At 42.9% G+C, this 19,771-nt stretch overlaps 1 protein-coding gene across 10 annotated transcripts in view; it reads left to right on the top strand.

Moving 5' to 3' along the window:
• Window positions 1–19,771, top strand: part of MACF1 (microtubule actin crosslinking factor 1) — a 333,835-nt gene that overhangs the window by 126,407 nt on the left and 187,657 nt on the right. For 8 of the 10 annotated variants that reach the window (XM_061122317.1, XM_061122312.1, XM_061122316.1 and 5 more), the window contains exons 3-5: window positions 9,096–9,185; window positions 13,092–13,169; window positions 16,624–16,716. In XM_061122317.1, the coding sequence (XP_060978300.1) occupies window positions 9,096–9,185; window positions 13,092–13,169; window positions 16,624–16,716 (261 nt within the window). Of the gene's footprint in view, window positions 1–9,095; window positions 9,186–10,961; window positions 11,058–13,091; window positions 13,170–16,623; window positions 16,717–19,771 lie in introns of all 10 variants that reach the window. The other 2 variants (XM_061122310.1, XM_061122309.1) reach the window with 1 other exon arrangement.

Raw genomic sequence — 19,771 nt, 5'->3', positions numbered from 1 at the left:
ATAGTGTCCTTGACACAGTCATCTGGATGTTACCCAGACATATCCTATATTCAGTACATCCCGAAGTGCTCAGTATTTTCATTCATGTACCTAGCTGTCCAAGTTAGAAACCTGGAATCATACTATATTTAGTCCTGCCCATCATCTCTCCCTGTCACCAACTCTAATCAATCATTTTCAACTCAGAAAGATGCTTGCATCTGATTTCTCTTCTCTGCCCTATTCCAGGGCCTCTTCTCTTGATTTGGCCACTATACTAGTTTCCTAATAAAGTTTCCTGTAAGAACAAGTGTGGTGATGATGGTCGTAATTTATTGAGTGCTTACTGTAAATCATACTTTCTGTACTAAGCCCTTTTACATCGATCATCTCCTTTAATTCTTCAGTGACCTTATACTATAGATTCTGTTAATAGTCACATTTTATCAATGAGGTTTAGAGAGGTTAAACAGCCTGTTCAAGGTCACAGCACTAGAAAGAAGTAGAACTAAAACACTAGAACTCAGGCAGCCTAAAGTCCAGCCCCTACTTCACCTCTGCAGTACTGTCTCCGGTTTGCCTACCCTTCTGGGCTCAGTGTCACATTCCCCGTGGACCTTAAGCTCTTGCTGAACTGTTTGTCACGCTCTGTGCCTCTGTATCTTTGCTCTGGGGGCGCCCTCTGCTTCTTGCCCAACTCTGTTCTGCCCGGACACCACCCCCGTCGCTCCCCTTGGTAAATATCTCCCTGACTCGCCCTCGTGGAATCGACACTCTTTCCTGTGCGTCTTCCCCGCACTCCTTACATGCTTCTGTTACAGCAGCTGCAGCAGTTCTCATTCTGCCAGACTGTAATTTGAAGGTTGATGTTGTGTCTTATTTTTTCAGTCAGGACAAAGAAGGAAGGGAGAGAGGGAGGGAGGAAAAACCTGCTGTTTTCCTCTAATTTCTTCAGCATTTACCAGTTGCCTCTCATTTGGTGACAAATAACTCTGTCAGGGTGCAGAGCCCTTCACAGCCTGTTTCCAGCCAGGCACTCTCCCCTGTGTAGCCTGCGCTGCAGCCACAGGAAACCGCTCACCGCTTTCTAAACACGGTATACTTTCACACCTCTTTGCTTATTCATTTCTCTCTCCCTTGAAGGCATATCTTGAGCTCTGCTGCCTGGCCATCATCCACTTACTCTTCAAGGCCCTGGTCCAGTATCCCCTTCCTGAGACTCTGACCTCCATCCCTGTGACTAAATTAATTGCAGCTCCATCGCTGTTCCACACCACTTTGAAGAGATGGGTGTGTGCGTTCACACATTGGTGTCCTCTGCTCCTCGAGGGCTAGGACTTGCTGTGCTGCTGTCTCATCCAAGTCCTGCACCAGGAGCATGAGAGGTATTCAGTAAGGATTTGTTCCCTTGAGTGAATAACAGTTCAGTAGTCCTTTTAGCTTACAAAGCATATTCTAATCTGACTTGATCCTTACAGTAACCCTGAAGGAGGTAAAGATATTTTATCCTTTCAATTTAACAGCTGAGGAAGTTGAGAATTAGAAGGATGAAGTGACTTTTCCAAGATCATACAGCTAGTGAAGGGTGGAGCTAAAGACCAATCACGCATCTTCTGACCAAAATAACCTGTTGTTTCTATTCAATATGCCCCTATCTTGCTCTGTTTTCATACCTCATCTCTTAAGATTTGGAGAAACTGAATTGTTCCTTCTTCAGGTTTGTCCCCCTAAACTTTGTAGGTCTTTACAAATGCTCTGGCTCCCCGCTGTTCACTTGTAGCTGCTGTTGCCTGTTGGGCCTCTGCCTCAGTGCTGTGTGATGACAGGAGGCTCAGGCAGGGAGAAACAAGACAAACACACATGGCATTGTTAGCAGTTGGAGGCCAGCCAGAGCTTTACTTAAATCCCTGGCTGTTTTTCATCTCTTCCTATTCCCCCAGCCTTACAGTTCCAGTGGCATTTTTTCACCTTGGGGTATTTCACAGAGGTTCACTGCTCATCAGAATAATTGCTCCATGCCGGCTGTCTTTGAACTTTGGGCTGAGAATTAGGGGTCAGAATCTATTTTCTGTAGCTCAAGCATCCTTTGCCTTGCTCCCCAAGTACACGTGAACCACATTAGTGTTGCCAGTAGCAGGTAGACTGATGTAAGATCAAAGCAACCAAGCCCTCAAGTTCTAGATTTGGTTAACCTAATCTCTTGGATTCCCGAATATCTCTTGAGGAAACAGTTTGTTATTGAATAAGCTGATTCATTCCTCTTTATTAGCTGAGAACATTGTTGGTCCAATCTTAAAAGAGATTTAAGAATGTAAGCACCTGAAATATACATACAGATCACCTAAGGCAGAATGCAAGTCCTACAGATCGAAGAGTTCTCCTCCTACACCAGAACTATCAAAAAAGAAAGATCTAGAATTTTCAGTGAGGTTTTTATTTGCATTATCCCTGATGTTTCTCTGGGTCCTGGCAGCTTATAAAGTATAGATGTATCTCCCTAAAAAGGACTTCAAGGCAGGCTGAGAGGCTGACAGAACAGAGAGCAGGAGTTTTCTCTGGTCAGTTTCTATGGACTGCAGATGTCAGTGGGTAGAAAGGAAGGAAAGTATTTAATCTAACAGTTGAAATTGTCCTTTCCATTTTTTTTCACGTATGCCATCTAGAAGCCATTGGCCTTCCTGGGATTTTATTTAACTACAGAAAACCAGCAAAAGTTTTTAACTCCAAATTTTTACCGATGTTGTCAATTTTTTTCTGCTTGTTTGAGGCTCCCTAGCTAGTGGTTGCAGGCCCCCTTTCCCGTGCAGCCTCTGTACCGTGGCCACATGAGACGGCTCACTGCTCCCTCAGCACTGCATGTACTTTCACACCTCTTCGCTTATTCGCGTCTGTGGGAAAGGTCGGAAGGAGCCTGGCAGTGGAGTGCGATTTAGGAGATTGATGGAGTCATGCTGCTCAGAAGAGGAGTGTTGCCTTTGTTGCCCAGCTGTGACCATAGGGTGGTGGCTTGTGACCAGCTCTGCCTGGATCTGAGTTCTCAGGGCTTGCTTTCACCCTCAGTGCATTTCAGCCCCCACTGAAGGATTCCGGTTCTCCGTTTGGACTTGGATTCTCTACTGCCTGAGCATTAGTGCCTGCCTGTGAAGTAAAGCTCCCCTTAGGGGACTTTGCAGTCATCCTCATTCTCAGAGAGTCTTTGTTAGTCAGAGTTGGCTGATATCACTGTCAGATTCCTCAGAACTTAAAGAACTCTCAAAACAGGAGACATAGAATTGTTATCTGCAAGGAGCCTCACACTTTACTCCCACATCATACTCTATTTCAGCAGAGATTCCCAGCCCCCACTCTTGTTCCCTGCGTTTGAGCACAGTTCTCTCCAGGAGTCTATGACCCCCGCCACCCCCCCGTCCCCGCCCAAAAAAACCCGCCCAGAACAACAACAAAAAAAACCAAACAAAATAACTTAGGACAACTATAATCTGCTTTTTTAGTGTTAGGCTTTTCCTGGAGGATAGATTTGGCCATTGAATCAAAATGGAATTTTCCCTTTTATGGCTTAGAAATCTATAAATTCAGAAATCCATCTGAAGTTACCAGGCTCACTCTCATGTTCCCTGTATCTTTTAATAAGTCTGTGTGCTAAGTCACTTCAGTCATGTCTGACTCTGTGCGACCTTAAGGACTGTAGACTGCCAAGCTCCTCTGTCCATGGGATTCTCCAGGTAAGAATACTGGAGTGGGTTGTCATTTCCTTCTACAGGGGATTTTCCCAGCTAAGGGATTGAACTCCATCTCTTTTGTCTCCTGCATTGGCAGGCAGGTTCTTTACCACTATCACCACCTGGGAAGCCCTTAATAAGTATAAACGAGAGTAAATAACATATTCTTCTCTTTAAAGTTTTCTCCTCTGATTTATTTATTGCTCTGCAACATAGTGTGGATCAAGGAAATTGAGCTACTTGTGTTTCTGTTAAGAGTCTTTGAGCAAAACTTTGCCAGATCAGGCTCTCTGCAGGTATTAAAGAATACTGCAGGACAATCCTTGGTTTTTTGAGGGGAACCTCTTATAATTTAATAATGTTGTTAATATGTTGTTTCTACCCTTCAAGCATCATGGAAGCCTTGTGAAGGGAAAAAGCAGTGAACACAGAGTCAAGAGACAGTGATCTGACACTTTCCAGCTAAATGATTTTACATGACAATGCATTTCTCATCTGTAAACTGAGAATGTTAGAGTTAAGTCATCTTTAAAGTCCCTTTGGGCTCAGATTCTGATACCAAGCACTTAAGTGCAATTTATTCCCTTTGTTAAAGCCACTCAGAAATTGGGGGAAGCTGTTTATTTTTTCATACCCTCAAGCCAATCTTTTAAAAATTGGGAGAGCAGAGCTTTCCTTGGTTTATGAATGCATGATGATTGGGGAGGCTTGGCCTTGTCTGAAAATTTAGTCATTCATTAATTTTTTAAAATAACTATGTTGAGATTTAATTTACATTTCACACATTTAAAGTATAGAGTTCAGTGACTTTTATTACATTCAAAATTGTGCAGCCATCACCACAATCAATTTCAGAACATTTTCCTCACTCCCTATAGAGAAACCCTGTACCCTTTAATCATTATCCCTAAACACCCCTCCATTCCTTCCCCTGCCCTAGGCAACCACCAGTCTATTTACTATCTGTCTCTTTAGGTTTGCTGATTCTAAATATCTCACATAAATGGAATCATACAACGTGTGGTTGGTTGTAATTGGTCTCTTGCTCATAGTATAATATGTAGGCATTTGGGTTATTTTCAGTCTTTGGCTAATGTGAACAAAGAATGCTGCTATGAACATTCATTCATGTACAAATTATTTTTTCTGAACATATGTTTTTAATTCTTTTGAATATATATACCTAAGAGTGGAATTACTGAGTCATATGGTAACTTGTGTTTAGCCTTTTAAGGAACTATCAGGCTGTTTTCCAAAGCAGCTGCACAATTTTATATTCTCACTAGGAGTGTATGAGGGTTCCAGTTTCTCTGTAGCTTCACCAGCACTTATTATTTGTCTTTTTGATTATAGCCATTCTAGTGGGTGTGAAGTGGTCTCTGTCTGTAGTTTGATTTACATTTTCTTTATGGCTACTGATACTGAGCATCTTCTCATGAGTTTGTTGGCTATTTGTATATAGTCCTTGGAGATTTCTAAAGAACCAATTTTGATGGTGATTTTCACAGGGACTACAAACAGGCAAGGACCTGAACAGTTGAAGTTTTTCACTCATCTTATTTGTTAACAGAGTAGCATGATTGTTTGTTGGAAAGAAACATACCTATGGATGATTCCTAAGCACTCTTGGCCTTACCTGGCTGCCCCTAATATTTCTGGTACTTAGTCCACCAGACTTTCTCTTAAGAGATTTGAGGAAAACTTTAGAGGCAACCCAGCACGTACAAAAGAGGTAAAAAGACTTTAGAATGGGGGAGACCTGGATTTGATTGGCCTGGTCATTTACTAGCTGTATGAACTTGCTATGTTAGCTGAGCCCTCCAAAAGCTCACCTCTGCATCTGAAACTTTTCTGTGTAAAAGCACTAGTAAATGTTAGCTAGTTCTTTTTCCTTGTCCAGCCAGAGCTGTGTCCAGTGCACTTCAGAAACAGACAGCTGTTCTCTGCTGAAAATTCTCTAAGGGAAAAAAATCTCACTACACTCACCTCCCCCATTACTTCTGTCTATACCTCTCTGCTGTTTTTCATAGTTACTTAGTTATTATAGTCACACAAAGACTGAGAAACATAGTAAACTAGTTATCATCTAAATTTCTTGTAAGGTTCAACTTTACTATTCACAGGTGTAAAAGTTAACTGGACTTTTCAGGAGATATTGGAGCTTTGATGTAAAACTAACCTTTACATTTTTTTTATTTATTTTTATTAGTTGTCGGCTAATTACTTTACAATATTGAAGTGGGTTTTGTCATACATTGACATGAATCAGCCATGGAGTTACATGTGTTCCCGATCCCGATCCCCCCTCCCACCTCCCTCTCCACCCGATTCCTCTGGGTCTTCCCAGTGCACCAGACCCGAACACTTGTTTCATGCTGGGCTGGTGATCTGTTTCACTATAGATAATATATATGTTTCGATGCTGTTCTTTCGAAACATCCCACCCTCGCCTTCTTCCACAGCGTCCAAAAGTCTGTTCTGTACATCTGTGTCTCTTTTTCTGTTTTGCATATAGGGTTATCATTACCATCTTTCTAAATTCCATATATATGTGTTAGTATGCTGTAATGTTCTTTACCTTTCTGGCTTACTTCACTCTGTATAATGGGCTCCAGTTTCATCCATCTCATTAGAACTGATTCAAATGAATTCTTTTTAATGGCTGAGTAATATTCCATGGTGTATATGTACCACAGCTTCCTTATCCATTCGTCTGCGGATGGGCATCTAGGTTGCTTCCATGTCCTGGCTATTATAAACAGTGCTGAAATGAACACTGGGGTGCACGTGTCTCTTTCAGATCTTAACCTTTACATTTTAAGTGCCTCCTTTTTCTTTTCAACACTCTGGTGTTTGGTGTCCTATTGAGAACATGATCCCATCTGGTTCACAACCCTATATAATTTATTTAAATAATTACTCCTTGACTACTCCCGATTTTTATACCCTATTTTCAGGTCTTAGCTGCCAAAAATAAATCGCTCATTATTGTCTCTTCTCTTCTTAACCCTTAATATCAAGTATTTAATAATTTCTGACTTTAAAAAATCTCTTATTTGTTTGTTTGTAATCTGATTTCCATCCCCCCCACTTTCTAGAAAATTATTCTCGCAAAAGCCCTCTTATTTGTAGGAAAACTCAAAAACTGTTTCTTAATCTGCATCCTCCTTGTCCCGTAGCATTGGATGCTGGTGATGATATCTTCCTTGATTTTACTTTCTTGTTCATTGCCTAACTCTTCCTCTGCCTTTCCCCCATTTACCCTGTCCTTTGTTGATTGCTTTCCCATCTCCTGCCTTCTAATTTCAGCTATTCCCTCAGGCTCAGTCCTTAGCACTCTTGTTTTTTTCTTTTTGCCCCAACCCGGAAAGCTCAACATTTCCCATGCATTTAGCTAGCACCTCTATGCATATGACTTCTAAACTTAAGTTCTTAGCTGACCCAGATTGGATTCTGGTATTTCCAGCTGCTTCAAGAACATTTCCATTTGTAGCTCCTTTGCTGTTGTTTTAAATTCAACATATTGAACATTGAACTTGTCAAAATCAACTCCCTTTCCAACCCTCATGACCTGCTAATTTCTGTGAGTGGTGCACTGTGGTTGTCCCAGGCCCCAAGCTTGAACCCTTGAACCCACTTGAGGGAGGAGTCTTAAGATCTTAGAACCACCCATATGTTAGAGCCAGCTTTCATGGCCTTGTGAGAGCCAAATAGTAAATGTTGAGGAGTCTCGTGAACTCTTTTCTAAGCACAACCATGATGAAAAGTTAAATTATATAAACTTACACTTAAATTATATTTAAAATGAAGGTAATAAATACTCAAAATTCATTCCTTCTTAGATACTTTGCTAGGTTATTATCATCTGTGCTGTTGAGGTTAATTATATCTGTTGTCTCTTTGATGGAAACTGTGTATTGGTGTGCTACTGTACTTCTCTCCCGAACATTGCTTTTAGTGATTTTATATTAATAGCTTGAAATTGGTCATGGTAAGAGTATTTTTCACGTACATGTACAAACATGTATATCCTTCATATGTCCACCCTCCTACTTAGTCTTACGTGGTTTTCCCATCCTCTTTCTATCAAATATTTTCTAATCCTCCAAGTCCTTTCTCTTCTAGGAAGTCCCCCACGACCTTCCCAGTCTTCATCTTCTCAGACTCTCAGTGTTGACTGCTAGGATATTACAGCTGGAAAGGACTCGTGGTTCAGGCTTCTATGTGATGTAGAAATGCCAGGATCCCAGCCCTTGCTTGAAAAACTCCAGTGACTGGAAATCCACTACTTCTAGAGTAACCCTTTCTCTTGTTGTCTAGAAAGTTATATATATTGTAAAGGGTCTTCCTTCTTGTAATTTCCACTAGTCTTCTGATTCTGTTTGTGCAACACTCAATGAAGTTGTCACTAGACTTGGAATGAATCAGTCATTTTAGCCACGTCCTAAAGTTGTGTGACCATGACTTCTCAGAGCCTTACCTTCCTCAGTTTCTCTTATGAAATAGGAACTTCACAGGGCAGTTGTTTGGATTAAATAGAATGAGATTATGGCTGATTACAAAGCATTGTAGTAATGGCAAAGGCTAAAATCAGAAAGACGAAACTGAGGCCAGTTTTTCTACTTAGTTTGACCTTAGGCAAGTCACTTAACCTCTTCTTTGTGCCTTATTTCCTCATCTGTAAAATAGGCATGATACAATAATAATAGTAATAATGTGTAATATAATAATGCCCACCTTACAGATGTTAGGGATAGATGAGGTAACATCTAAAGCATTTAGTGTTTGACATTACCCACACATTTTTCTAAAGTGATAATTTGTTTTTTCATAGTTTCAGTTATAAAATTAGAATTATTTTTCCCCAAAGGAAAAGAATTCTGAAATTCACTATTTATTTATTTATAAATATTGGGTAAAAAAGGGGTTAAATTAGAGCTACACCCCAAGGAACACTGAGTGTCTAGCATTTTGATTTCCTTTGTAGCACTCTGGAGGGCTTTACTGATTCTGACGGGTCTCATGTGTCCATCACTGGCTGTTGTATCATATTTTTGTCCATAATAATTGCTGAGATGTTTCGGGATGATCAAGACTTGGCTAAACTTTATGGAATATCGTTCAGGGTTGACTGGAATGTGTAATAGATCTGGCCTCAATTTAAAAAAACACATATAAGCCTCTAAGTGTTACCATCTCATATGTATTGTATTCCAACCTGAATATTCCTGAATCGTTTATTGTCTTCAGTTTCAAATTCTTTAATTTGTGTTTACATAGAACCATAAGCACTCCTAAAATAAATGGAAAAAAAAGAAAGAACCATAAGCACTCGTGTGGATAATAAAATAATTCAAGATCAAATAAAAATCAGTCTTGTTTTGCTCTCATGTGCAGGTCCGCAAGCACATAAATGACCTTTATGAAGATCTACGGGATGGCCATAACCTGATCTCTCTGCTGGAGGTCCTCTCGGGCATCAAACTGGTGAGCTTTTCTCTCCTCCTAATAGGTGACTTCCCAGGTGTGGCCCTATTAATGACATATGGGTCCATCGTGTTGAGTGCTGGGGCGGTAGTTGTCACTTCTGTTACGTGGGAGGAAAAAGTAGAAGAGGTGATTGCTGGACTTTATTTCTAACTCAGACTTAATGCTTTACAAATGATATAAGTTCATTTTAATTTAACCTGACTTGTCGTATATTCTCATTTCTTTTTTTTATTCTTTTTTTAAAAAAAGTCTCATTTCTTGATGGAATCCAGTATTGGTTCTATTACTTTTATATTTGTATGATTTCTCCTTGTTCTTTATCTATTTATACATGCTAGTATTTCAGGAATAGTAGATTCTCACTTTAAGATTTTTTAATAAGGTGCATTTTTCTTCCTACAGTGTTATTTCTAGTCTACACAGACTCCTTCTATTTTCCCTTCTACTGTGAATTACATTATTTTCTATATTCAACAAAGACCTGAGATTTACATGTAAAAGCCCAGGTGTTTAGAGTCATTGTTTCCCAAACGGCCTGACTTCCTCCCTTCTGGATTTCATTGTCTGTCACAGGTTTGAAGGAAAGCTGAAGTTGATGTCTGAGCATAGCCCCAGATGCTGTATATCTGGGCTCCTTGGATAATTAGATACGCCTGCCTCCTCCCCATAAGTATTAAATCTGGCTTATGGAAACAGTTACCTGCTGAGGACAAAGCCTGTCTGAACCTCTTGGCTTATCAGCTCTTGTCCTCACTTTGTTGAAAGGATCAGCGTGGCCTCACCGTGGGCTTATTGCTTCACATGTGGGAGCCTAACCTGAACCTGTGATTCTGTACAGCTCCTGCTCTGTCTTGAGTGTTGTAGACAACATGCTTTTTCGTTTAGAAAAAGCCAGGGCTGAGTGTAGAGACACCTGTGGGAGGTGCGCCCTGGAGAGGAGCACGGCTCAAGGAGTCTATGGAGGGAGCCCGCACACTCTCTGTCTTTGGTGAATTCTTAACCATGTTCGTTGTGTTTCAAGAGTAGGATTTGACACTTTAGATTTCTCTCCCTGAGTAAAAGTCAGCTTCTTCCAGGATTGGGCTTGGCTTTCCTGGGGTCCTTTGTTTTGGTTTCTTTCTTTCTTTCTTTTTTTTTTTTTTAAATAATTTTTAATGGCCTAAAATTGACAGATGCTTTTGTTGACATAGCCAGTACGTATGGATTCTAGTTCTCTGGCTCCCATTTGTAAATCTCCTAAGTAATCAGAATTTTACCTTCACTGTGTTGGAAGTTGAAGTGCTCACGAAATTATATTTTGGGCAACTTGGCTGGTATATTTGGTGAACTTGCAGTGATTTTATATTGAAAAGTGATCCTTTTCAGTGATGTTGCTTACAAAACAGGTTAAAACCACTCCAATCTGATTTCTTTTCCTAGCCTTTGAAGACTTACAGGTGTTTATGGAGATAGTTGTAAAATAATCATCTTTTCACCAGAAACCACCCGAATATCTCTTTCATGGTTATGCTCATCATGCATTCTCCCTTACTTGATTCACAAAAGTAGGAAGAATGGATGGCCTGCGGAGAGTTAAAGCTGTGTTTCAACATAAGAAGTGTTCAGTATAACCATCTGTTCTGGTCTTAATTTTGTTTTGCATCTTTGTGAAGGTGGGAGGGTATTTTCATATTTATTTTCATCTTTTTTTTTCTGCGTTCATTTCCTTTTCATTTATGTGTTGTGAATTTCCTGTTAACTCTGTCACGTCTCTGTCTTGGTTGGTGGCCAAAGGAGCCGGCAGGGCTGAAGACCCTCCGCCTGGTGAGCATGCCCTCCTGGCGCCATACAAACAGCGAGGAGCAGGAGGAGGAAGATGATGATGATGTCGTAGGTCCTCCTGGGGACACCAGCGTCCCAGCCGGCACTGCAGGGCCATCAGAGAGTTTGGGGTTCTCTAGGTCTCCAAGTAGCTCACTTACCAATTGCCTTCTTCCCTGTCCACCTGGGAATTTGGGTCCCAAAGAAAGTGGTTAAAACTAATTGTGCCTCATGCTACCTTTAGACGATCCCGGAGTGGGAATTGTTTTGCTTATCTACGAGTAGCTGGCACAAAAAGAATAATGATGTTTGGCGGCGGCGAGTCCCTTTGTGACCTGGAGACCCGTGCCTTTCTGGTGGCCTTGCTGCGTTGTCTGAGTCTAGATTGCAGAATTGTGGGAAGCTTAGTTGACAGCATGTCAGTTACTGCTTCTGACTCCACACTCCAGACTAACGGGGACTTGCTCTCCACCTCTCTGGCCTCCAGGTTCTCACCACACACCGTGTCATTTGTTTTCAAAAGAGCCTGTTGTTTGCAAACCACTCACTGCATGGGGATACTCTGCCTTGGTCAATAACATCTCTAGTTGCTATAGAGGACTGAGATTTAACTTGCATGTTCTCAAGGGTATTTTTGGTGGGGAGTACTTAGGCATAAAGATTAGAGTGTGTAAGAGGGCCATTTTCTGCTTGCAGGCCCTAAGTTAGAGCCTGTGATTTTTCTCCAGAAATAGAGATCAGGCAGTGTCCCCATTCCCTGTCCTCTTAAAGTCGTCTTTTCATCTCATTGATCTCCCCTCCAATTGCCTTAGCATCTTCGGTTTCACAGGCTCTGTCATCTTCTGAGCCATATTCACAATTAGTTCAAGTGGAATGACTGAGAAGAGATTCTTACTAGAAGGTTTTCCCTAGCCTTTTGACTTAGGAAGTTACCCTGTTGCACAGAGAGGCCTCACCTTCTCTGTCGATTACCCTGGTTTGAAAGTTTTGCTTAGAAGGGTTGAGGGACACCCACAGAGATGCTTCCACCCCATCCTTCCACGTGTTGAGTTTCTTTTTGCCCATTTCAGCCTGGGGCAATGTTTCGTCTGTTCAGGTGCCCACAACAGAGCTACCTTGTATTTTATTGGCCTTCAATTAGTACCATTTTGACATTTACAAATGAATTGGGTATGATCTAGTGAGATTGATGTTTTAGTCCCAATTGTAGTGGAGAGGGGGGAAAAACCACTGAAAAGTGAGCAGGAGGAAACATTCCAGACGTAGATAGCCATCGCTGCCTGTGCCCACTGGAGAAGGACTCCATGCAGTCTTGGATGGATAGGAATTGAGCCGTGGATCCAGGATGTGGTGGTGACACCAGAGTCACTGGGTGGAGGTGGACGCCCCACTGTGGCTTGTATGACATCCAGGATTGAGCGGCTGGCAGGAAATACCTTTCTTTGGAGTACTGTGTTGAAGAACCCTACACCATCAAGGTCTTGTTTGCTCTGGGTATCTCAAACTGGGCTTAAAGGTGGCTTTCCTACTTTGTCTTCCTAGGAAATAGGTTCCTTCTTGATTCCTGCCTTCCATTTTAGATTTTTTTCACTTACTGAGCGTGTATAACTCCTCATTCCCTAGTGTAAAATTGACTACCTCTAGTTTCTTTTGCCAGGTTTGTAATATGGTTGGCGCTGTCCATTACTGAGCAACGTGTAATTAGGCCTTTTATCCTTCCCTTACAGTAACATTTAACTATGGTTCTGGGAGCCATAGAGCCAAATCTTTGTTTCCATTAACCTCACATCCAGAATCAAGTTCTGCCACATATGGCTGCAGAGGAGCCTGTGGAGAAGCTGCGGCACTGCTTCAGCATTTGCATTCAGACATGCCGTGTGTTCACGGGGATCCGAGTGGGAAACGAGGCGTTCTGGGGCCTCAGCGAGCATGGTGAAAACACACACGGGTCCTGCCTGGAGGGGTGCTTTGTGTGACGCCCCCACGCCTGGCTGCAGTCATGGGAGGTCTTTGTGGTCTTTTATTCTTGAAATGAAGGAAGAAAGGGATCTGCGTGGGTAAATTGGTGTCACTGCAACGAACATCCCTTTTGTTTGTTTGCAGCCCCGGGAGAAGGGCAGGATGCGTTTTCACAGGCTGCAGAATGTGCAGATTGCCCTGGACTTCCTAAAGCAGCGACAGGTAAGGGCGTCCCGTGTGTCCCCCGCTCTGCCAGGGAAAGTTGGTACTGGGTCCCTATTGAGGGACGCTCTCATTGCCCCTGGTAAGTCCTCAGTAAATCCGACTGATGCAGTTCTGAGTCTTGCTTGCTCGTGAGCAGCTCTGTTATGTCTGAACAAATCTTACATGGAGTGTGCGGCCTGTCTGAGAGGGAAAGTCTTAGAGAAGAGCAAGATGTGAAAGACTGACTCACCTCCGCTCAGGTGGAGGCCAAAGGGAAGATGAGAAACCAGCAAAGAAGATGGGAAAAGATACATCACCCAGGAAGAGGGAACAGCAGAGGGCTTCGTCATCATGAGAACTGGATGAGGGGATGGTCAGGCTGGTTGAATGGTGCGTGGGGCTCGAGGGGATGGTCCCAGCTGCACAGTGCTGGTGACCTCAGACACCAGGCTCAATAGAGCAGAGGAGTGTTGGGTAAAGAAGCTGTTCTCTCCCTAGATAGGAAGGACGGAAGACAGAAGCACACTTCTAGACAGAGGAGAAGCTAGCGAAGAGAAGAGAACAGATGAGAGTGAGGAGTATGGGTCAGAGCAGGTTAGCCCTGGAAGACGCCTTGGAGGTCGCTAGTCCAGCCTTTTCATTTCCTACGAAAGGAAACTGAGAAATGACCTGCCCTAGATCGCAGAAGTGAGAGCAAACCTGGGACATCCACGCAGGCCTCCTGGACATTTTTTAAATGCTCCTTTCATGCTACTTTCTACGCACCATCCTTCTTCCCATGACTTCCTAACTGATGGAACCAAGTCCGGGGATTGAGGATGAGACCCAGAGCACAGCTGGGGTAGATTCTTTGAAAAGGAAAGGAAAATGCCTCTTCTGAGGTACCGTGAGGAAGAAGGGAGGAGGCATAAAAATACAGAGGAGGTTTGTGGAGGGGAGGAACGTGGATGGATGAGGGAGTCAGAGTTCATCTGCCTAGAGAGCTGTTTGGAAAGATTTGGTATAGCTACAGTTGCCAGGCAACAGTGCTGGTCACGATGACATGACATGGTGTGCATATTTTTGGAGTTAGTTCATTTTTGCCACTCTTATCAGTAATTCTCATTGGGAAATTCTCTTTCTGTGTACTCCCATAGCCGTTTGCTTCCATATAATACTTGTGACTTTATTGTTATCTCTCTGCTCTAATGCATTGTAGGCCCATGAGGACAGAGAATGTGATCTTACTTAACATTTTTATCTTCATCACCTGTTGTAATGGATGGTCCATAATTGACACTTAATAAATATTTGTTGAAAGAAGTGGTAGGATAATTAGAGGTTGAAGTGTTCAGGGGCCTGGAGACAGCATCCTTGGAATCTCTGTGTGTAGAGTTAGAGAAAATCAGAGAGGGCCTTAATGGTCAAGGTAAATTGAAAAGAATTGATTAGCTAGAAGCCTTAATGAGGATGGAGAGTAGATCAGTTACTAGGATATAATAAAAATGTGAGCCATGACCAGTGGGCACAGAGAAGGGCAGAAAGAACTCTGGAGTACTTCTTGCTGATGGTGAGATTGTCGCTGTGCAGGTGTCCACAGCAGAGTGAAAACGGAAGTCTTCCTAAATGGGAAGGCAGACAAGTTGTACAGATGGGGCGACACCTGGGTCATTGAGGTGGTGCCAAAATTGCCAAGAAAGATGGTGGAAGACCAAGTAGGGAATGTAGGAGTTAGGTGTGAGGTCTCCAAGAAAGGTGGTAGAAGACGAGGTAGGGAAGGTAGGAGTTAGGTATGAAGTCTCCAAGGAACAGATGGCAGACACTGGAAGGTGACTTGGCCAAGGAGGTATTCAGAATCCACGGGAAGAGCTCCCGGAGGTGGGGCAGAGGAACGTGGACTTGGCTGATGCTGCCAGCCTGCCAGCTACGGGCCATGAGTGATGAGAAAACCTGCACTGAGGCAGGAAGCAGGGTCTCCTGCTCCCAGTGTACAGAAGAGGAGGTGGAGACACAGGAAAGGGAAAGAACTTGCCCAGTGTCTTGGTCATTCACGCTGTAACAAAATATCACAGCCCTGGTGGCTTATAAACAATAGAAATTCATTTCTCATAGTTTTGCAGAAGTCCAAGATGGAGGCAGACTTGGTGTCTGGTGAGGTCCTGGTTCCGAGACTGCTTTTAGCAGTGTCCTCATGTGATGTGAAGGTCGAGTGGGATTTCTGGGTCTCTTTTATAAAGATACTAATTCCATTCCCTCAAGACCTAGTCACCCCCAAGAGGTCCCGCCTCCAGCTACCTTCAGATTGGGTGTTAGGGTTTAACCTATGAATTTTGGAGGGACACAGCATTCAGTCTACAGCACCGGTCACCATAGTGTAAGGATAAGTGAAGCTTCTGCTTGAGGTCTTGAGTACATGAAGGCTTCAGTTCAGCTGAAGAGACAAAGGAAGGGCAGCTTCAGGGTTGTTGTCACAGTTGTCAGGAGCTCCGTGAGGGTACGACAGAGACTCACGGGGTGGAGGTGGAAATAGGCTGGTTTTCCCAGGACGCTGTGAAAGGCCCACGTCCCGGGAAATCCCTCAGTCCCCAGCACACAGGGATGGTTGGTCGCCCTGGAGGGGGACGGGCCTGTGTGTCTGTGTACATCATGCTGCTGGAATGAGATTAGGAGTAAGGCAGGTGCTGTGGGAGGAGGGGAATGGGTGGGACAGGCCAGAGACTGGTGAGGGATGAGGGCAGATCTCTCACAACCTTGAGAAAATAAGAAAGAGAAAGAAAAAAGGGCTGGGAAGACTTAATTAAAAAGCAGCTCATAATAGCATGTGCTTGCGAAATTGCTTTGCTGGTGGGATTGCAAAATGGTACAATCGTGCTGGAAAATTGTTTGGCAGTTTCTTACAAAGCTAAACGTATACCATATGACCCAGCAATCCCACCCCCAGGAATTTACCCTAGAGAAATGAAAACATGTGCTCACACAGAAAAACTGTACATGAATATAAGAGCTTTATTCATAATTGCCCCAACATGGAAACAACCCAGATTCCTTCAGTAGAGGAGTGGATAACAATGGTGTGTAGAATACAGGTATAATGGAATACTCTTCCACAACAAGAAGGGGCAGGCTGTTGCTCCAGGCAGCAACGTGGATGGGAATCTCACGGCCATTGTGCTGAGTGCAAAAAAGCCAGAATCTGAAGATTGCATACTGTGGGACACCATTTATATGACATTCTGGGTAAGCAAAGCTGGGACCAGATCAGCGGTTGCCAGGATTTAGGGGTGAAGGCAGGATCTGACTGCACAAAGTCCCACCTTTTGGGGACTATTTTGTTACCCTGATTATAGTGGTCATTAGCACAAATCTATACAGAAAACTCAAACTGTACACCAAAAAAAATTAATATGCATGTGAATAATAAAAATCTATAAAAAAAATGAAATCAAAACAAAAAGTTGCAGAGCTCTCAGACCAGCTTTTGTTTCTTTTTCAGGTGAAACTAGTGAATATTCGCAACGATGACATCACAGACGGCAACCCCAAGCTGACGCTCGGCCTGATCTGGACCATCATCTTGCACTTCCAGGTAGGGTCTGTGAGGTCTGGGGGCCTGGTGCTCAGTGGACATGGCCTAGACAGAGCTAGAGGTTGCTCTGCTTTCCAGGGGCACACGGAGCCTGCCTTCTCTGTATTTGGCAGTGAATGAGGGAGGAGGTGAGCAGGAGCTGGAAAGGAAGAGGAACACTGGCCTGGAGGCAACGCTGTTCTAGTGTAAACCGAGAACTTCCTCCTCATTTGCATGATGCAGGGGGATTTTTCACCTGTTTGTGTTGTGGCTCTGGCACTGGCAATCTGGTTATTAGCAGTCTGCCCAGCTGAGTCAAAACTGGCTCTTTGGAGACTCAGAATGTGAGGGATGAGAAGAGATGTTGGATTTGTTGGTCAGGAAGGGTGGGGTGAAGCCTTATAATCCTGCTTTGATGTAGACTTTTCTTCATCTCTAATGGTCTTAAATAAGCCTGGTTAATTGTAGCACTGTCAGTCAGTTCGGGCTGCTGTGATGAAGCACCAGAGGCTGGGTGGTTTGCAGCAAGCATTCACTTCTCACAGTTCTGGAGGCTGTGAGTCTGAGATCAGGGTGCTAGCATGGTTGGCTCCTTGGTGAGGGCCCTCTTCCTGGTTATATCCTCAGGTGACCTTTCCTTGGGGCATGCATGCTCAGAAAGAGATCTCATGTCCCTTCAACTTTTTATAAGGGCATTCATCCCATTATGGAGGCTCCACTCTCCTGACCTCATCTAAACCTAATTACCTCTTAAAAGACCACACCTTCAGGTACCATCACATCAGGGCTACTATGGCTTCAATATATGAATTTCAAGGGGACACAAACAGTCAGTTCATAGCAAGCACTTTGGTATTATGTGCTTGTAAACACAATCTTCTAGGCATCTTGGTAATGTTCACATGGTCACATAGCCTTCCTGTTCCTCCTGCCTAAGGCAAATCCTCTTCAAGTCTGGATACTATTGGAAAGTCACAGCCCTATTTTTATAAAAAAAGGCTATCTTGAATCACATTAGCTCAACTAAACAAAACTGTTTCTCAGAAAATGCTCGAATACCCAACTGCTGTACTCAAGGCTGATTACAGGGATCACTTCTTGAGCAGGTGGATAAAGAAGGCTCATAGGAATATCTCACTCAAGGCGCTGCTGACTCCAGGGTCCGTGTGGCCTTGATGTCCCAGTTGGGGAGTCAGCGCCACCTGCTGGGTGAATATAGAGCAGCAGGTGTCCTAAAATTGCTGAGAATCTGAGAACTGAGAACTCAGGGATTATAATTTCTTGGGGCTCTGGTTTGGAACCAGTGCTGACAATCTGCAGCATAAGTAGGCTTAGGAAAGTGTGGAGGCAACGTGTGTTTTTGTGGGACCACAGGGTGTCCTCAGGCATGCTTTGGATATAGGGGTTACCAGGAACATGAACTTGGCAAGTGTGCCTTGGCAGGGTTGGAACAAGCACTTTGTTGAGCTTTCATAGCGTTGGCACCCTTGGCATCCTTGTGAACAGCGGGCTGTTTTAGATGAATCTTTTTGGTTGTTTGTATGCCACAAACCACCTCTCATTCTGAGACATCAGTGCTGTCATGTAGCTGTGAGGTAAGAGGAATCTGTCCGCTGTGTCTCCCTTTCTCCTGACTGCAACTAACTCACTCAACAGAAGGGGAAATCAGGGGCCAAGGAATGAAACTGAACTGGCCAGTTAAACTTTTCCTGGGACAGAAGATATGGGGGTAATGTTCCTTAACTGAATATGCCATTAAGAAAATGTTCTTTCTCTCTCTTTAAAAATTTATGAAAATTTTCAGACATTTATAATGCAGAGAAAATCATGTAGAACTACGATGTACCCATCACCTAGCTCACCAGTCACTAACTCGTGGGCAGTGTTATACTGTCTGTTTCCTGATCCGTTCATCAAACCCTCCAGTAGGTTATTTTGAAAGGAGTCCCAGACATCATATAATTTCATCTGCAAGTGTTTCAATGTGTATCTCTGAATGATTCTTCATTTAAGCAAAGCACAACATCATAGAACAGTATAATCAGTAATTTCTTAAAATCACTGAATATCTAAGCAGGGTTTAGATTTCCCCAGTCATCTCATTTTAAAAAATGGCTTGTTTGAATCCAAAGTCCACACATTGCATTAAATTTCTCTTCTCCTCTTTTTGTCCCCTTAACCATTTGTTAAAGAAATCGGTCTTTTGTTCTGTGCAGTTTATGGAAAGATGCTGGTGGCATCTCTGGATATTTTCTAACAGTCTCCATCCTTCTGTATTGTCTGTAAACTGGTGCTTTGGATCTAGACCATGTTCAGATTCCCTTTTTTGTGCTGGGGCAAGGCAAGGATGGTGGTGTTGAGTTGTGTACTTTTACTGCTGTACATCAGAATGTCTGCTATCTGTCTTTTCATCATGTTAAGCTTGATTAGTGGGTTCAGGTGTTATCAGCCTTACCCATTCCTTATAGACCCTTTCACTGTTAGCCTTTCACCTAAAAGTTTAGCAGCTACTGTTTCATTGTTTCATTAGAAGTTGCAACATGGTGATACTCAAAATTCTGAAATTCTTTTCTAAAGCAGAACTTTACCTCATCGATTGCTCTGAGAGATAGTTCCTTTAGGAAAGGCAAGATAAAAAGATAAATGCTTTTATATTCCCCTCTGTTTCACCAGTTTTCAAAATAATTAGTTGATTCTCTTAAGATTCTCTATAAGATCTGTAAGATCTTAAGATCTCTGTAAGATCAATGAAAATTTTTTTCTTGATACTCATTTTTCCTTAGTAACACTGTGACTCATGGATTTTTATCAGACTTAAATGTGTTCCAATTAATATAGCTGTCATTCTTCATAATATTCGGTCCTTCTTTGGCCGGTGAGTTTTTTCACATTGACTCTGAGTCCTTCCTCATGATCCGTACAGTCTTTGATAATGTCCTTTATTTCTTGTATGAAGAACTGTTCCAGATACTTTTTGTGTATTTCCTGTTTCAGGCCCAGGATGAGCAGTTTCTCCAAGGAACTGAAATTCTTTATTGACAACAGTCTGAGTGCTACTTGGGTTGGTCACTCTTTC

Source organism: Dama dama, chromosome 20, assembly GCF_033118175.1.
Source record: "Dama dama isolate Ldn47 chromosome 20, ASM3311817v1, whole genome shotgun sequence".
Lineage (NCBI taxonomy): Eukaryota > Metazoa > Chordata > Mammalia > Artiodactyla > Cervidae > Dama > Dama dama.
The sequence above is the reverse complement of the archived record's forward strand: the minus strand, read 5'-3'. Positions and strand labels throughout refer to the sequence as shown.